Source organism: Passer domesticus, chromosome 2, assembly GCF_036417665.1.
Source record: "Passer domesticus isolate bPasDom1 chromosome 2, bPasDom1.hap1, whole genome shotgun sequence".
NCBI classification, from domain to species: domain Eukaryota; kingdom Metazoa; phylum Chordata; class Aves; order Passeriformes; family Passeridae; genus Passer; species Passer domesticus.
The window spans coordinates 40,865,404-40,884,097 of record NC_087475.1 but is presented as its reverse complement, the minus strand read 5'-3'; the positions used below and the strand labels follow the sequence as shown (position 1 = coordinate 40,884,097).

At 41.7% G+C, this 18,694-nt stretch overlaps 1 protein-coding gene across 11 annotated transcripts in view; it reads left to right on the top strand.

The window, feature by feature from the left end:
- FARP1 (FERM, ARH/RhoGEF and pleckstrin domain protein 1) overlaps nucleotides 1-15,421 on the top strand; it is a 200,531-nt gene extending 185,110 nt beyond the window's left edge. For all 11 annotated transcript variants that reach the window (XM_064408399.1, XM_064408408.1, XM_064408407.1 and 8 more), the window contains 9 exons: nucleotides 1,478-1,608; nucleotides 4,631-4,699; nucleotides 6,691-6,780; nucleotides 7,833-7,915; nucleotides 8,254-8,366; nucleotides 8,856-9,019; nucleotides 11,489-11,596; nucleotides 12,592-12,743; nucleotides 13,844-15,421. In XM_064408399.1, coding sequence (XP_064264469.1) covers nucleotides 1,478-1,608; nucleotides 4,631-4,699; nucleotides 6,691-6,780; nucleotides 7,833-7,915; nucleotides 8,254-8,366; nucleotides 8,856-9,019; nucleotides 11,489-11,596; nucleotides 12,592-12,743; nucleotides 13,844-13,925 — 992 coding nt within the window. In that variant the 3' untranslated portion in view covers nucleotides 13,926-15,421. The remainder of the gene's footprint in view (nucleotides 1-1,477; nucleotides 1,609-4,630; nucleotides 4,700-6,690; nucleotides 6,781-7,832; nucleotides 7,916-8,253; nucleotides 8,367-8,855; nucleotides 9,020-11,488; nucleotides 11,597-12,591; nucleotides 12,744-13,843) is intronic.
- The last annotated feature ends 3,273 nt before the right edge of the window (nucleotides 15,422-18,694 follow it).

The following is an 18,694-nucleotide window of genomic DNA, read 5'->3' as shown; positions in this document are numbered from 1 at the left end:
TTGGTTTTGTATTTGGGGTTGGTTTTGTTTTTTTCAAACATGAAGAAATTGCCCTCCTGTAGCCTGAACTCGCTGCCTGCCATTTCTTTCTGATGGTTTGTTCTCCTTCCTCCTTCCCCCACACCTGTTGTAAGCTGTGTGTGTTTAAGGATAACTCTGTTATCATTGGTGCAGATCCTTGGAAGAACTGGGGCAGGAGCAGTGCTCAGCACAACTGCTCCCAGGCATAACATGTGGGCTGAGCTCCCTCAAATGCCATGGGATAAGACCCACAGCAGCAGGCAGTGCCCGGAATGCAGAGCTAACCTGACCTGTGGCAGTAAGAAATGCCAGAGACCTGTGACACTGGGGAGCTGTGTGACATGGGTGCTGGCCCAAATATCACTGCTCCCTGAGTGATCTCAAGGAAGGCACCGAGCAGTGCCTGCATGACTGTCAGCCAAGGCTAGGCATGAGGATGATGTGTCCATTCTCCTCTCCCCAGAGAGTGTAGCAGGCTGATTCCTGCTTCACTTTTGAAATGGATATGAACATAGGTTTCACAGGTGAAAATAAGAGAACATGAGAACAGTGTGACTTAGAGACCCCATTACTCTGGGATCAGTTTCTTACTAAGGTGTTTGCAGATTCTTTTTAAAGGTCAGAGTCTAAAGGAAGCAAAAAAAAAATTAATTTAATCCCAGAAGAGAGCCTCAGTATCCCACTAGCAGGTGGGTGTACTGTGTACTGAGCAATGATGTAAAAAGGAAGATGGAACCAGTGTTACTGTTCATGGGATGGTGATTTTTTAACACAAATGGCTGTAGCTGCTCTTCTGGCACTGTCAGCCAATGTCTTTGGCCCATTCAGAGACTGCCCACCCAGCCAGGTGTGTCAAGGTTGCTGCTCCCACACCTGAGGGCACAGGGAGCTGGTGGTGTCTCTGCAGAGAATGAAGTAGAGCCGTGATGTGACTCAGTGATGTGCAGCCCTTTGGTTGTTCTTGTTGATGGGACTGAGAACAAACCCCAAGGGGTTTGCCATCTGAAATGATACAATAAGTGACACTGCCATTTCCTGCTCTTTTCAAATACAGACCTGACCCAGTGTGCTGCAAGCAGGAGGGAAAAATGTATTTTTTTGAAGCATAAAGAACATCCCTCGATTGATCAGAGTTGTAGGAATTTAAGTCCTTTATGAGACTCCATTTCTTGGTGCTCTGGATTGACCATACCCTTCTTCTAAAGTTACTGTGGCTAAAAGAGGGCAAATTTTTTGGAAATACACTGTCTCTTCATCACAACACTCCACCCCATCCACTGCATAAGATGATGTCCAGAGTTTGTGTGGTTTTTAGTCTGCCTGAGTAGCTTTATGCTGTAGAGGAGAAGAGTAGCACAAGAGGGTTCGTGAGCTGGGCACTGCTGAAAAAAGCCATATTTCTTTTTGAACATTCTTGTAAATTTTTAATAAGCACTTTATGGATTTGTCCATCTAGCTGCTTTGGCTGAGATTTCTGAAATGGTGGCTCAGCTCCATGGCAATATGATAAAGATGGAGAACTTCCAGAAGCTGCATGAGCTGAAGAAAGACTTGATAGGCATGGACAATCTGGTGATCCCCGGAAGGGTAAGTAACAGAGTTGAGATTAAGATTTGATACAATTTCAAATCATTAGGTATGTTTTCAAAACCTCTTCATTAGGGGCACGTGTGAAATTGCCTTTCCTCATCTGAACCTTTTTCTGTCACCAGAAACTCTTAAGATGTAAACACAATAATGCCAAATGTCATGATTTAACCTCAGCCAGCAGCCAAGACCCACACAGCTGCTTGCTCACTGCCCCAAGAGCAAGACCAGGTAGAGAACTGGAAGGGTAAAAGCAATCAAGAGAACTCATGGGTTCAGATAAAGACAGTTTAAGAGGGAAAGCAGAAGCTGTGCATACAAACAAAGCAAAACAAGGAATTAAGTCACTGCTCCCCATGGGCAGGCAGGTGTTCAGCCATCCCAGGAGAGCAGGGCCCCATCACAGGCTTGGGAAGACAAACACCATCACCCCAAATGTGCCCTCTTCCTTCTTCTTCCCCCCACTTTATGAACTGAGCATGATGTCACATGGTCTGGAATATTCCTTTGGTCAGTTTGAGTCACCTGTCCTGGCTGTGACTCCTCCCAATTCACATGCACCTCCAGCTCCCTCACCAGTGTGGCTGTAGGACAGGCAGAAAAGGCTTTGGCTCTGTGTGTCCCCTGCTCAGCAATAACAAAAACATCTTTTTATTATCAACCATGTGTTCAGCTACTTGTGCCCAGCACAAATCCAAGATACAGCCCCATACCAGCCGTGGTGAAGAAATTAATTCTACCCCAGCCAAAACCAGCACACCATAGAAAACAGCACCTTTAAAGCAGGAAAAGGCAATCCTCTTTATTACCTTGTATTGACTTTTAAAGTTCTGTCTTTTGTATAGATTTGGACAGTTTTAGGCAATTCCAAACACCTTTTACAACAGAGGCAGTAAAAATGTAGCATATATCACAGCATTCAGAGCTTGAGCAGTTGCACATTTCTTCGTGCTGCCCTTATTTTCTTTTCCCAGCCCTTGGTGCTAGAGCTTGACAGATTAAAGGCAAGTAAGGCATTTTTGCTGGAAGAACTTCAGCCCTTTCACCATGCCTTGCTTTGAAACTCATGGCCCTGGGGAGGAGCAGTCTCTTCAGTCTACATGTAACATTGGGCAACAATTTTTGAGACAGTGTTGCCTTAAGTAAACACTTTTAGTTGTGACAGAAGAATACCAACATCTCTTTCTTACTTATCATGCCTTTTTAAAATCAAAGGCTCATTTCAGAACAAATGAGCCACAGTGTAATATTTGTAGCCTTTTTTTATTTTCTTAGGCACATGTATCTGTGTGTGCAAACTTGAGTTGTCTCTTGCTGAAGTAGTTTCCTCCCCGCTCCCTTGACTTTTGTGTGTAATACACAAAACCAGAACTTGCAGCCAAGTTTGAAGTTGATGTGCCGTTGGGAAGGCAGTGCTGAGCACAGGAATTTCTGCATTTGTGGCTGTTCCTCACTCCCTCCCTTTACCTCTTGCCTGTCTCCAAGCAGCTGCCACAGCTCATGTTTCTTTCTAGTGATCCACAGACTGTTCACATCCTTGGCAAGTCCCTCAGGACATTTCACAGCCTCTGCATCTCTCTATCTCATGAAATTAAACGCTGTCATCGGGTGTTTCTGCTACCCTAGTCTATTTAAAGTCTGAGCAGTCTTCCTGTCCTAGGAAGTTCAAAGAAAAGGCAGATGGGGGGCAGAAGTTGTTTCCCTGCCAAGACAAGAAGCATTGGCCACCACACTCTGGCACATGCCCAGGGTGTTGCTGCTTCCAGCCCGTGGCTGTTCTTCTGGTTCTGACTCAAGTCCCTGCCCTGGTGCAGGCAGGGCTGGGAGGCAAATGCCACTGTAACCCCTTCAGGTTGTCCAGAGCAGGATGTCTGCTGCTGCTGAGCTGGTTCCTGTACTGGATATGAAACCCCCCATGGATGGCTGTCCTTGCAGGTGGCAGTGACCTGCAGCTCGGGATCCTTGTGGCCATGCTGCTGCTGAGCCTGCCAGGGACTGTTGGGTGGTAGCACATGGTCCTGACTATGATTAATACTCCTTGGAGGCCAGCAACAGCTTCCAGTGGCCTCTCTGGTGCCATGAGCCTACTGTGGCACAGGGATAAGCACCTCTAGCCACTTTTCCACCCTTCAGCCCCTAGGCAGGGCAGGTGGGGGGACTGGACACACCAAAGCAAGCCTAAGGCATTCACACTGTTTCTCTGAACAGGTTGATCTGAGCCAATTTATTCCTAAGATGCAGGTGGTTAAGTGCTTTATATAGGTTTTTACATTCACAGTTATGAGTACAATGACCTCAGAAAGACTGTAATAAATAAATATAAACCTCTTCGCTGAAGCTGGAGGGAGTGACTGAAAAATTATATTTTCATGGGTTTCAGAGAAATATAAGGGTGAGTTACTGCACAGTTCACAGTAAGCCTAAGAAATCCAGCATTTTGAAAGTTTCAGATGTGCTACTTTTCCTCTATTTCCATCCCAAAACATTCTTAAACACTATGGTCTGGATTGATGAGCTGTATTTTATGACATGGATGGTGCTGGGATAGCTCACCCTGCCAGACAAATGTCTTTCTTTGTCTGCTGCTAATGGTGATGTTGAGTCGTGTAACTGGTTTTACACTGCAGTCAATGAGAGCAGTGTATATCATATGCCCCACAGAAGATTACCAGTGGCTAACCAAGAACACATATATCATTAGTTTTTGTGTCATTTGTACTGTGAAAAATACTCATTAAAAACTGAAGAAATAGGGAGCTGTCTGAAGGAGTTATTGTCAGGTAAAAACAATTTTGCTTAGCTGAATTTTCTTAATATGAATGAACGGAGTTTATCCTAAAGACAGTTGCAAACAGGAATTATCCTATAAATTAGATTTCTAACATATTTAATAAAATTACAAGTCCTGGTAACTGACAGTCAAGTCATTTGTATGACCAAGTAGTCATATTTCTGTTTACATAGTAAAAAAATTGTAATTTCTGCAGGAGATAAATTTTTATTTTGTATTTGTTTCCCACAGGAGTTTATTAGGCTGGGCAGTCTTAGTAAGTTGTCTGGAAAAGGTTTACAGCAACGGATGTTTTTTCTGGTAAGCAAGAAGACAATTTTTCTTTGTACAATGAAATGTAACTCTAGGCATCTACTAGACATAACTGTTAGACTTGAATTTTGAATTACAGTATTTTTAAACAGCCTTATTTAAATTATTTAAATAAACAGCCTTATTTAAATTATTTAAATTAGCATAATGCATCACCTGTGCAGCTGGTTGTTAAGCACCTACATTTCTGTTCAAATCCAATATTCTCTTCATAACTGCTTCTTACAAAGAGAAAACTATTTTTCATATGACAGTGTGAATATAATGATAAAATAATACCTCCTTGCACCTTGTCTTAAATAAAAGCAGCATCATTACAAAATGAAAAGTGGCACCAAGGATAGTGATCATATTCAGAAAAGAAGATAAAGAGTGACTCCTGGTGATATGAACAATAATTCACAAAATGCTCTCAGAACACATTACAGAACCAAATTTTTCCATAAATCATCCAGTTCCAACACGAGTGCCCAGCATGTTGATGGACCTGCCTGTACTTGGAGATGCGTTTTGTAAGTTTTGCACTAGGGGAGTTTGTCTGCTCCCACCACTTTGACATTATGGTGATCCCACTAGGTCTCAGATCCATGAGAGTCCACTGGATAGTTCCTCCTCTCTTTTCTTCCCAGCCAGCTGATTTGCTCCCAAGCTCCTCGTGTGACTGCTGTTGTGCCCTTGGTGCTGAGGCCTTGGGACACCCAGCAGAGTGCACAGATTTTTTTAGTACACAAAACCCTGAAGAGTCAGTGCAGTGTGGCAGAAGAATGCTTCTTTGGCTTCTTGTGTGCAAAAGGTGAAGGCAGTGGCTGTGTAGAAAAGCTTGTCAGTGTGCTAGATTTTGCAAGGTGTTTGACATTTAATCTTTTAAATGAGCCAAAGATATAACCTGATAAATCTACCTGAGCAGGATTATCCTCTGCCTCTAAAGGCGCTGAAGAGGAAGCCTAAATGAATATGGTGTGTATTTTCTTGCATACCAACAGATACTAGATGATGCTTTGGTGTTATACCTGTATAAAACATTAAAAAGTCTGAGAACTAGACTCTCAAGCCAGTTGCTTTCACTGTCAAAGAAGTCTTTTATCTGTCTTAAGCACCAGAATCTATTTGGATGTAAAATCCCAGGTCGGTACTGTGGGATTCCAAATACACATGTAGTCATTGGCATAATTAAATCCCCCTCTAGTGGCTGATCCACAAAGTTTCATTAATTACTGCTGCTGCATTGTAGAGGTCTGTGGCAAGAGCTCTGTTTCACACCACAGAGTGTGACCTTCTTGATGCAACCATTTGGTTTGAGAAAAACATCCTTTGACCCAGGTGGCCAAGTGAAAATATTCTGTTCATTTTATGGCAACAAAATGCAGGCAGTCATTTGACATGCTTTGGACAACTGTTGTTACCTGCAGGAAGCTCTACAAATTGAGATTTTCAGTCTCTTCATATTTTAATGTATTTTTAATGTAAAACCATGTACCTTAAAAGAGGTCTCCCAGCTTCCTTTTGAATATGGGGAGTAAAAGACAGCCACTCTGTTTATAAGGGCTGAGTTGGACACACCTCTGGGGCAGGTTCACCTATCTTTTCTCTCAAAGCAGGAGAAAATATTGGCGAAGCACACACCCTGCATAGCTTCAAAGTGCAGCAGAGTGTGAAATGTACTGCTCTGTTTCACTGCTCCTGTGGCTTGGTCGTTCTGACCCAGAGATCACAAAGGGAACATTAGAAAGCATCAGAAAACATCCAGTGGAAAATTATGGAAATGTACCTAAAACTAGCTGGAAAGGAGGGCAGGGAAGATAACAGGTGCTAACACTAGGTAGTGGAATATTGTGGAAGCCAATATTTTGGGTTCATGAATTAGGACTGCCATATAAATACTCAGCTTTCCTGTATTCACTGTTCTCTTTTTTTTTTTTTTTTCACATACATACATGCCAGCCAACACCATTCTAATGATGCTTGTCCTTGCTTTTTAGTTTAATGATATCCTGTTGTACACAAGTAGAGGCCTGACAGCATCCAATCAGTTTAAAGTCCATGGGCATCTTCCACTGTATGGTATGATAGTAAGTATTGTGGGAACTTAAGAGATTCATGCTTAAGTGGCCATTTGTGATCCCATTTAATTGCTTGATGAATTTCTGCTGGGCTGAAAACAGCAGCAAAGTGGGGGTGTTCTCTAAATCTGTCTTGGGTTCAGCATCTGTTCCTGCAGCCTTCTGCACAGAGGTGATCACATAGCAAAAGTGAGGGGTTAGAGGCATTTCTGAGGGCTGCTTCCTCACAATGCAGACTTCTCTGAAGATGGCTTCTTTGTTTTTTTCAATTCAATAATTAATTTGACGATGATTCTTACAAGTAATTCATTACCAATTCATTATAGACACACACAAGACAAGTAAACAGTAGCAACAATCTAATTTCTATTAAAAATGCATTACCTAATGTTTCCAACTCTATATCTTAAAGGCAAAGTAGTGGGAATCTGGCAATGAAATGTTATTTGGAGCTCCTGTTGCAATTATTCTGGAAAACAGCCATTTCAAGCCAATAGCACCTATTTACCTCTTCTTGTATTGTTTCAAAAATATTTTTGCTGATTTCAAAACACTTTCATTCCCTCCATTATTTTCAATGGAACTTCTCACTGTTTGGTATCAATTCCATGCTGTTCTCCTGAGAATTGAACTAAATTGTCACTACCACAGTAACAGATTTTCTCTAAACACTTGCAAATTTTAATGGAATCTACTCACTTGTTGATGGCCATTTGGCCTGGACTTGCTCTCAGCAGAGCTGTGCTATGCTACAGTTCCCAGAGCACTCCCAGCATTTAACACATCCTTTTGTACAATAAATCATTCTTCTGATAAAAATACTGCTATTTTCTTTGACACAAAGCAGACAAAGCTGTGCTTTTGGTTCAAGATGTTATTGAAGAACTTTCTATTTTTCCAACTTGCAAGGCACTGTTTTTTTTCCTCAATACCTCGCTCAAATTTGTTTGTGAGCATTTCTCCTCTTTTCCCCAATGGTAAGAGCTCATTCAGTTCACTGTTTTACCTTAAGAAATATGTACTTCCTGCAATCTGACTGCATTTGGCCTTTCACCTCTCAGATGGAGGAAAGTGAGGAGGAATGGGGAGTTCCTCACTGTCTGACACTGCGAGGTCAACACCAGTCCATCGTTGTTGCTGCAAGGTAATTCAGTGGAGACAAATCCACATGTGAGTTGTCTTTTTCTGCAGCTGTCACAGTGGGACAGAGAGGCATCATTTTGTTTGTATTTGCTCCTAAAACCATCTCCTCAAAGGTATATTCTTTCATGAAAGCCACTTGTTAAGAAAAAAGGGGATGGGACACAATACAGTGGCAGTTGTGCAAGTTGGAGCCAAAACTGAGTTATTATGGAGAAAAAATTAGCATCTTATGTCTGAATTTATTTATTTCAGTTAAAAGTAAGCTCAGCTTATGTCTGTTTCTTAGAGTTTGCTTTTAGCCTGTATGAAAGTGAATAAAACCTGAATTTTCATTGTTAGTACCCGCGCTGAAATGGACAAATGGACTGAGGACATCCAGATGGCAATAGACCTGGCAGAGAAAAGCAGTGGCCCTGCCCCAGAGTTACTGGCAAGCAGCCCACCTGACAATAGTAAGTAAATGCCAGAGAGTAGGTTTTATCCACTTTTGTCACTATGATTGGTGGTTGCTTCTAAGCAAAGTGGTGAGAAGTGCTGGCCACAGGTCAAACTGAGACATTTGAAGTTGATTTATACACATATATATGTATAGATATATGCCATTTTAATGTTCTTGTTGATGTTAGCAGAAAGTTTCATTGAATAGAGAAGTGACTTAAGCATAATGATTCCAGGAACTATTTGGGCAGTGCCTGTCCTTGGAAGGTATTAAAAACACCAACAAAGCATGGTAGTTAGCCTTTAATTCTAACATTTGTAGAAACACATAAATTAAATATATACAATATAATAATCTATTTAAAGTCTGCACAAAATTATTTCTAAAATGGTGTTTTAAAATTAGTTCACAATACTGCGGACAGAATTGATTTGTTTAATTTTTCCAATTATATATGTTGTTGCATAGAGGAAGAAAGATGCTTTTTCCCTGCATTTCATAGAGTCTCCTGATGAAACTACTGTAGACCAGGAATCTGAGGACGACCTCAGTGCATCCCGCACCTCACTCGAACGTCAGTCACCACACCGTGGCAACACTACGGTGCACGTCTGCTGGCACAGAAATACCAGTGTTTCAATGGTCGACTTTAGTATTGCTGTGGAGGTATCTGCCTCAGAACAACCTGAACTGCAGCTCCAGGCTCGCTTTTGAATGACAATTTCCTTTTTGCTCCTCCTTGTCAAGCGCGCTGTTCCCTTGTCTCGTCCTGGGGAAGTTCAGGCACGCTTATTAAACCGCCTCCCATGTTCCCAAACGATGGCATGAACCGTCACTCAAGAAGCACAGATCTGCTCCTGTAGTGCACCCCTGTAAAATCAGTTAGAGCAGTAATTTTCATAGAAGTAACTGTCAAAAAAAAAAAGCTGATGCCCTTTAGAATGTGAAGCAGTTCAAACTGTCTTAATGCTTTCAGTCACAGAGGCATTTAATCATTGCTCGAGCGGAAAGGATATTGTCTTTAGCTGCTGCAGCCAGAGTTTTAATTATGTGTATTACTAACTTACTTTCTTTACCTAGCCATCTTTTCTGGAACCGTGTCTCATTGCTCAGTCTCATCTGCTTTTTCTTTATTTGCATTTTCCACCTCAAAATAAACCCCTTTTTTACCACTCTGATCACAGCTAAGCCAATTTGATACACATTCGTTAATTCTGTACTCAACGGCCAAGGTGCAGACATTGTCTTTTCAAAGATTGAAATGAAAGACTCCTACCTCAGTGTAGCTTTTAGGATGAGGTGGTAAGCCTGCTGAGGTGTTCTTCCTTCACCAAAAGAGTCCAAGGAGCTCTGTGTACTTTATCACAGCCCTCAGCAAAATGGAAATTTATGCTGTATGAAAATGGAAGACAGAATCTTAAAGCTGGGTGGATTTGCACTTGAGTGGCAGCCCTCAAAACATCAGGCCACCATTGCTCTAGAGAACAGATTCTGATACAGAACATAGGGATACAAGAACAAACATATTCACAGTTTGTGTAACTGGCTCTCTTTTTAAACAGGAGGTGAATTTGTTGCTGAAGTATGACAAAATTATTCTGTACTTAAAAATGCTGACTGTAGAGCCTCATTTCAGTCCCACGTAGGTGGGATTTTCCATTCTTCACACCCTTAGATCCTGCAAGGGAGGAATAGTTCAGCACAGGACCAAGTCTCGTATTTTTCCCTAAAGTAGAGGGCTTATTATAAATAGATATAGAACTTATACCAGTTATGCATTCTAATGATTAAAACATTTAGTTAGGCAAATCTAACTAGGTCTGAGATCAGTGTTCATTGCTGCTCATTTTTGTTCCTGCCCTGTGCCTCAAATGAACACAAAGCAGTGAAGACCAAGCACACCCTGGAGCCATACGTTGTTCTGTGAAAACATCTCCAGCTCCACTGCTGCTCCATGCGTGGCAGGTCCTGCTCATGCTCACGTCGTCCTGTCGGTGCCTCTCACGTCAGCATTATCATTTATTTTCTTTGTGTCTCTCCCTCCTTTCTGTCTCTCTCGTGGTAGAAGAGCCTCTCTCTGTCAGTGACTGTTCCTCCCTACCTGCTGGACTGATCAGTGATCAGCGGCCTGTTTCCATTTCATATGTCTGCTGGTACCGAATGCAAAGCCTGTCCTTTTATGATATCCTCCAGAGTAATGAGGTAACAGAAAATTAAGGAGTACACCTCTAACTTAGGGCAAGGAGGCAGTAGTCCAGATATCAGATAACAGGATGAGTTAAAGGAAAGGCTTTAATGCATATCCAAGGCTGGTGAAAACAGAACTTTTTAAGAATACTTAATTTGTAGTAGCTAAAACAGGAACCCCCAATTTCAACTATTAAGCTTTACAAATAAAGGCAGCTTCTGCCTTAGATAAAGAGAATTCTGTAAACACCTATTGTGATCCAGGCAAGAGCCCTCCCAGTCAACAAGAAATGGGAAGTCATTAATAATTCACTGAGAACATTCCCCCCCCCCCCCTTCATTTGCAAGGAGCAATGATGCTTGGCTTTCCATCTTCACTATGTGAAGAGCAGTTGCTTCAACCAGCCATTAAATACATGTACTTGGTTATGGCTTTCTCCTCCTTTACGTTAAACTATCCAAAATCCAGCTAAAAATAAGGTTAACAGTCCTTGGTTTTGAAATCTTTGAAAAGTACTATGTGAAGTCCCTGGGTACGGAGACCTCAGTCTCTATATGCAATTCTAAAGTATGTCATAATTTTCCTTTACATCACAAATTCATGTCAGACTTTCTGTTTCCATTTTATTTAAGTATCATTCCAAAAGAAGAGAGTAGGACTAACAAGACTGAGGTTTAGTAACAGATTGCTGAAAGCCACCTCAGTTGATAAAATAATAAGTGTAGTAGCTTTGAGCTTTTGGCAGTACCCAGCTGCAAACACAAAAATACATAAAGTACCGCTCAGCAGTAGAAAAAATGCAGAAGAAAAGTACGTCCAGTCAATCAAAGCATTTTCATTTACAACCAGGTCACATAAAACCAGATAAAAGCAAATAATTTTTCTTACAATAACTAAGCTGCAGGCACCTTTCACTGTTTTACTTGGCTGCTTTTGATCTGTTTCAGAACCAGCTGTCTGGAAATCTGCTAAGAAAATTCAAAAACAGCAACGGGTGGCAGAAGCTTTGGGTGGTGTTCACCAACTTCTGCATGTTCTTCTATAAATCGCACCAGGTAACCGAGAGGGCAAGTGTGAGTGGCTGGAGAAGACAGTGGGGGGTTCTTTTCCAAAGAGGCAGCTGAGAGAAAAGTGGATCTCAGTCACAGATGGTGTAGGCTGCAGCAGCAGGTGCACTGCACACACAGCCTTCACTGCCACCGGCACACAGAGCAGGGCTTGTTCTCACTGCTCCTGGGCCAGTTCTTTCCTGAAGCTTTCAGCAGTCACAGTACAGATCATGCTTGGAAGCACTGCAGAGCTCACCACTGCTCAGAAGCTGTGGTGCAAGTTCAAACCAGGCTTTTATCACTGCAATTAAAAACTTAACAGTGACTTACAAATTCTGTTTATCATTACTGACATTTAAGCCAAACAAGAACAGCGATCAATGATTTAATCCACCTGAGCAAACATCCTACTGCAAAAGTAGGGGATTTCTGTTTAGAATCTGTTGGATTTCTGAATCTGTTTGAGCAGAGCATAAGCACAAAGTAACTCAAGTTGATACATTATGCTTTGTTATAGAAATCCTTAATGATTAAAGAAGGAACTGGAGGATATTCCACATGTAAGAGGGATAAAGAAATCATTTGCCATGCAGTAACTGGACTTCAGCAGTAACCTGCTGGGTGGCCAGCACAGCTCTAAAGGATTAGGAGTTTGCAAGCTGAGGATGAACCTGGGTGGTGCCCTGCCAAGGGCAAATGATGGAGCATTATGTTCATCAGTTTGAAAGTATAAAACTCCAAGATATTAGCCAGCTTTCCTTCAAGGAAATACTGACAGGATCAGCCTGCAAAGGGTCCTTGTGCAAAGGGTCTGTAATGATGACCAACTGAAACTACCAGACAATTAATCTTACTGCAGTTGTATAAATCTGATATTTTTCTGCACATGTGTGGAAACACGATAATCTTCAAATGAGGGGGTATCTGCTTTCCATTAACTTAGGGGTTCTCTTTATTTAAGGACATTTGATCTCACAGCACTTTCCGTCATATCGTTTCAGGACAATCATCCTTTAGCCAGCCTTCCTTTATTGGGATATTCACTTACCCTTCCTTCTGAATCTGAAAACATTCACAAAGATTATGTGTTCAAACTACATTTCAAATCCCATGTGTACTACTTCAGGGCTGAAAGTGAATACACCTTTGAAAGGTAAGTTTGTTTTTGAGAGAAAATTTTTGTTAAATTCCAGAAGCATTCTTCCAAAGGTTAGTAGCTACAAAGTTTATTGAATAAGTTGGTTCAGTAATACAGGCAAGTGGTTCAGCACAACTGGAGAAAGGACCTTTTAAAATTATAAAAGAAATTTTAAACCTGATATTGCTAAAATCAGGTGATTGGTTGTGATGATATGGAAGCAGTAATAGTAATTACTGCAAAACTTGGAATTATCCAGTCAAAATTGATCAGGCTGGCTGTATGGGGAGATCCATGCCTCAGACTTCAGGAAGCATGTGAACAGATCACAGGATACCTCAGTAGCTCTTCAGGATAGCTTTGCTTCCTTTAGTACAACTGCATGGAAAATCCACACCTGAAATAAAATTCCAATTTTCATAGAAGCAGCTGTTCCTACTACATATTTGTGCCACTTCACCATGTAATTTTTACACCTCCCACTAAACTTCAGATACGTGGAGAGTCAGGGAAAAGGCACTACTCCTCCTAAATTGTGGTTTGTGATTGTTCATACAGGGAGCTAATTTATTTAGCTGTTTTATATAAAGCATGAACATGTCAAAATTCATGATGTCTTCATCAAAGAAAGCTGCTCCTAACCTTTAGCCATGCCAGTCCAAAATTATAAACAAGGCAAATTGTGGGAAAGTGGTGATAAAATGAAAACTCAAAATGCCTTTATCAGTTCTAGGAAAAAGAAGCAGAAATTGCAGCTAAAGTACATTTTTTTGCTCTCAGATTAAGAATGGTTGGTCTCAATTGCTCATTGCTTGGACCACTCAGAAAAAAGATATTTGGTGTCTGCAGAGCAAGTAAAACCACTATTAACTTCACGAGTTTTGGGACCCATACCTGCTATTTGGGACCTCCTGTCTGTTCTCTCCAAACCTCCTTACAGTTTTGGCAGTGGATCCTCTTGCCTTGAGACAGATTTAGGGGTGAAGTAGGAAGATGCTCCCGCAGGCACTAAAAATCAAACTGTACAACTAATAACACAGACTATACCTGTCAAAAAATCCTCCCAGGGAACTGACCTTCCTTTTGTTCATGTGTCTCCTCGTGCCTCCTCACAGATGGATGGAAGTGATCCGAAGTGCCACCAGCTCTGCCTCCCGCACTCGAGCTCTGAGTCACAAAGAGCCTCACGCCTATTGACGGCTCAACAAGCCGCTGTCTCGATTGTCCAGCAGCTGCTGATTTTCTAGAGGACATTTGAAACTCCTTTTCTCCCTCCAAGTTTAGGAAAACTTACACTTTGGTAAAAGAAGAGAATAAGTATGGTTTTGCAGAAACTTTCACAATTCCTCAGCAAAACTGTTCAAGTTCTCTGAATATACAAACTAGCTTACCATCATCCCAGTGGCTGCGGTTCATTTCATGTCTTGTATTTTGTCATTCTGTGCTGTTTTTAGCTTGTGCCAGTATTAAAATATTGTCCTTATTAGAGTGCCAAATGCCAAAAGACGTTTTGTTGCCTCAAAGATTGCACCTAAAAGAACTCCCAGATGACTGAAATCTGAAAACTTTCTCCTCTGAGGCAAACACTATTTTCTTCTCTTTTCATAAAAATATATTATTTTTTTTTACCATGTTAATCTGTAGACTGCTGGGCTTTTAAATGTAGATGGATTTTCACAGTATAGAATATAATTATATATACAGAAAGCAGTCTAACAGGAATGAGATAACTTACAGATTTCATGCTTTTTTCCCCAGTCTTTATACATTTAATCAGCAATGATTTACTAATTTTCTATGTTTAACGAGGAAACAGTTGACAGCTCATTCTCATTTCCCCTTGGGGTCACAAATCCATGTGGTATAAATAAAGTATAGGGTTCTTATCTAACCATTTTTTTGGTGCAAGTTGACCAAATTGTTCATCTGTTGGCTTTGAAAAGTGAGTACTACTTGCAAGACGAAAAATTTTTAAAATAATCCAGTGCAATATTATTTGGGCTGTTAATGTACTGTGAATGGTTATGTACAAGAAGAAATTAAAGGCTGTGGTGACATTCTGCTGTTTGTTTTACGAACTTGAAAGAAAACCTGTATGCTACAAGAACCGCAGCTATTTGTGATTCATTTGTAGTGTTTTGGTAACTAAATTGCTCTAAGCTGGGGGGTACTGCTGAAGCCCCAAGTTCTCATCCTGCTTGCTACACATCCCAAATTGACTTCCAGTTTATTGTTGGAATTTCAGTCTCTCCCTCTCTTCCCTGGGGCTCAGGCAGACAGAGAGTGACTTACACTACCTGCAGCAGAATTACCCATTTCGTATGCCTAGCTTCAACATCAGCTGGCACAGCATTTTGGATAAGCTGGTTGGCAGCACTGTATCTGCAAGGCTTAGATGCTTTCCCTCATGTTTTAAGAAACTTTGTCCCTAGGGTGATGTAAAGGTTCTGTTGGCAGAAGTTTGCTGTGCTGGTAACACCCATCACCATTACAGGCCTTGGAGGAAGCACGGTGCTAAGCAGAGGGGCCTGAAAGTCAAGGGAAACGAAGCTGGGGAAGTTCTATCCCTGCTTTTTCTTCATCCAGCTACTCGCTTTATTAATGGCTTGTCTGTGTGCGATGTGTAAAATGGCTTCTTACAGCTTTGCTCACAACAAAAGGGAATAAAATACCTCACAACACCATTGTACATATGCCTGTTTCAAAACAGTAAAGCGTTCTTTCTGTTACCCCCAACCCCAGACATACCTCTGTCCAACGTGAGGATGGGCTCCAAACCCTTTAGGACAAACAGCAGTCCCCATGGCCAAATCCAAGCACACCCTGACAAAGGGAAACTCTTTTCTGAGCATTTCCTTCAGCTGCAGGGAGACCTTCAGGCCCCTGGGCAGGCAGAGTGCTGCACTTGCTCTTTTCCTCAGCTAATGCCCCTGGCTCTCTGTACCTGTGCAATAATCACACCTACCCTGGAGCACTGCCTCTGGCTAAGACATGCTAAAGGACAAACTTGGAAGGTAGGTAGGAAAATCTGAAGCCCATTTTCTCAGCTGCAGGTCCCACTGCCTTGTCCATTCCGAGCCTGTGACCCTGCCCTGTAGTACCATACAGGAATTCCAGTGCTTCAGGACTGACCAGGAATACGAGCAATGATCTCTGTAGTGAGGAGAAGAGGAAATAACACAGGTGAACAACAACTCAGCTGCAGCCATACTGGTCTGGGGAAACAATGCTGAAAAAGCAACAGCACTTGATGTTGCTATGAAGTAAAATGCTGCAGACTTGGTCCTGCCAAAAATGATTATCATTATTGAGTGGTAAAATAGTACCTTACAAGACAGGGCCCTGCCTCTTCCCTTTAGAATTGTTATCTATAACAGTGAAGGGCTTTTTTAAAATGGAAATTAGATCGAGGGCCATACCCTCAATTCAGCCAAAACTGAATTTTAATTTAGAAGCCTGGGGCTTGTTGGATAGAATGTTCATTAACTGCTATCTGCTGCAGTAGTTTATTCTGAGCTCTCCAAAGAAATCAAGCAACACCTTTTCTCATTAAGTTTCATTTTTACACAAGGTGAATTTAGAAAATAAGGCAAAGACCAAAATACAGTGATATTGTTAACGGCAGAGACCAAGTTAGGCTGTGGGTGCAGCTTTCAGACTACCCCCCTGATCACCATTTTCACCTTTTTGTATTATTTTTCCTATTAAAATTTAACACAAGATTTTTTTTCTTTTCTACTAGTGTGATTTTTAATTTCTTTTTAAAATAGAACCATTTGAACTGCTGTCACCTGTCAGCATTTTTCTAGGTGTCTATTCCCAGAGTTCAAAACTGAAATGATAGTAACAGAGTAAAATCAATTGTCTTGATGCTCCTATCTTGGAAACAGGCAGAGCCTATGTGTGTGAATAAAACTCAAATGTACTATAAAGCTCTAATGTACAACCACTTATTTTTAATCCTGATTCACATCACAGCAGTGCCTGTTCAGCCAGGCAGGGCCTGCAGAGAGGGAGGGTCACTGTGTGCCAGGTCAGGAGCTATCACTACACACATCTCTCTCAGCTGCAGGAAAGCCTCAGATGAGGCACTCCAGGAGATTTGCTGCTCGTGTTGTTATTACTCACCATGACATAGTTGCCAGTTTCCAATAATGGACAAATAAAAACAAAACAGGGACTTCGTTGCCTCAGGAGGTAGCACCACAGGCAAAGGGATCAAAAAAGCCTGGACTCCTGTGGTTTTTTCAACAAGATTAAGCATCTCTACCATTTATCTGCTGTCTAATTTAACCTCTGCTAAGATGTGTTTGATAATATACCTCAAACCTACATCTTTTCAGAGCATTTTATTTGAACAACACTGACACCTTAATGCCTTTGTAAATTCAGCTGAAACGAGACAAAAATGACAGACTGAAAGACAAGTCAGCAGGTAGGGGAAAACATGCTGTGATTGCAGAAATCTTGATAAAAGTCTCTGACTAAGGAGGAAGAAAAATTTGTTTTAGAGACAAAATCAGGTGTAACAGCCTGCCATTCCATCAGCCAAGAACAAGAAAGAGGATCAAGAAAGACCTGAAAAGCCAAATTTTGCCCATTCTTTCTTTTTATATACAACCAATTACATGGTCTTAGCCCTCAAAAGCACAATTACCTACATGCAGGCAGATGCACAACTCCAGTTGCACATGGATTCTGCCTCTGCCCTGGGGCATAGGAAAGCTGGTAGGGAACAAAATAATGGGCAATGTGCCACACATACAGTTTTTAGCAGCAGAAAATAGTAATGAAGTACACCTGCAGGAGTGCAGCTGTCACACAGTTTGTCACCAGGTAAAGGTGTTTGTTGTGAGCACTTAATCAGTTTCACGGGGCTGGCAGGATGGGTTTTAAATCACTGCCATCTCCAAGTGCTACAAATTCTGAGCTGATTGCCATTAAAAACCCACCAGTGTTTAATAACTTCCTGCATATCATTACTGACACGTGGGTAATAACTCCCACAGAGCATCCCCTCCAGGGAAGGGGCCCTGAATCCCATCTCACTGACCACTCAGGTGGCAACATTTCATGAAACTTTTCCTTCTTTATTTCCAGGTCACGTATTTTACAAGATTTACTGTGTTGGTGTAGAGTGACCAAAGTAAAATTTAAATACACAGCTGTAAACAGGCAGCAACATTACAGAAAACAAGACACACACTTTCATGGTCCTCTGTACTCATGCCTTACAGGTGGCAGGAAACCCTTGCATACGATTTGTCCATGGCATGTGCTCAGTGCAGTTGCCAGCACATCTGCAAACACAGTTAAAAACAGGAAGCACATTTGGGCTATACCTTCAGCTCCTCCTCAGCAGCCTACAAAACCCATTTGGAATTGTCCTGATCCTTGCATGATACCTGTGCTTATGCACACTCTGGATAATCTTCCACTGGTGACATTTTTGAAGGCAAAACACATTTCCTTCAAAGTCAGGTTACTGTAAAACTACTACTGGTACCACGCAGTTTAAAAAGTAATACAGAACATCACATGAAGTGGTCAGAGCTAAAGAACACATTGCCCAGCTACATTAAAAGCACATTAAGAGGCAGATGATGGGGAGCCAGGGTACAGAGGATGGGAACTCACACTGAGCCAGCTGCTTCGCAGTGAGGTGCCAACACACCCAGCCTCAGCTTCCCCCTCCACCTGCCCCTCTTGCACAGCGGGGGCACAGCACCCAGTTAGGGCATTCCACAAAGACCAGTTTCTCTTCTGTTCCCACATGCTCACACACAGTGATGGAGCTGCAAAGGAACCATGGCACTGCAGAGTGAAATCACTGCTTTGTCACTACACCGAAAGTGTTCTGTGCCCTGGCACATCATCCTTCAGTAAACTGGTCAGCAACTACAAAGTGCAACTGCAGGGAAAGGTAAGGTAAAAAAATAGATCTGAGAGTTACAAAAAAGCAAGCC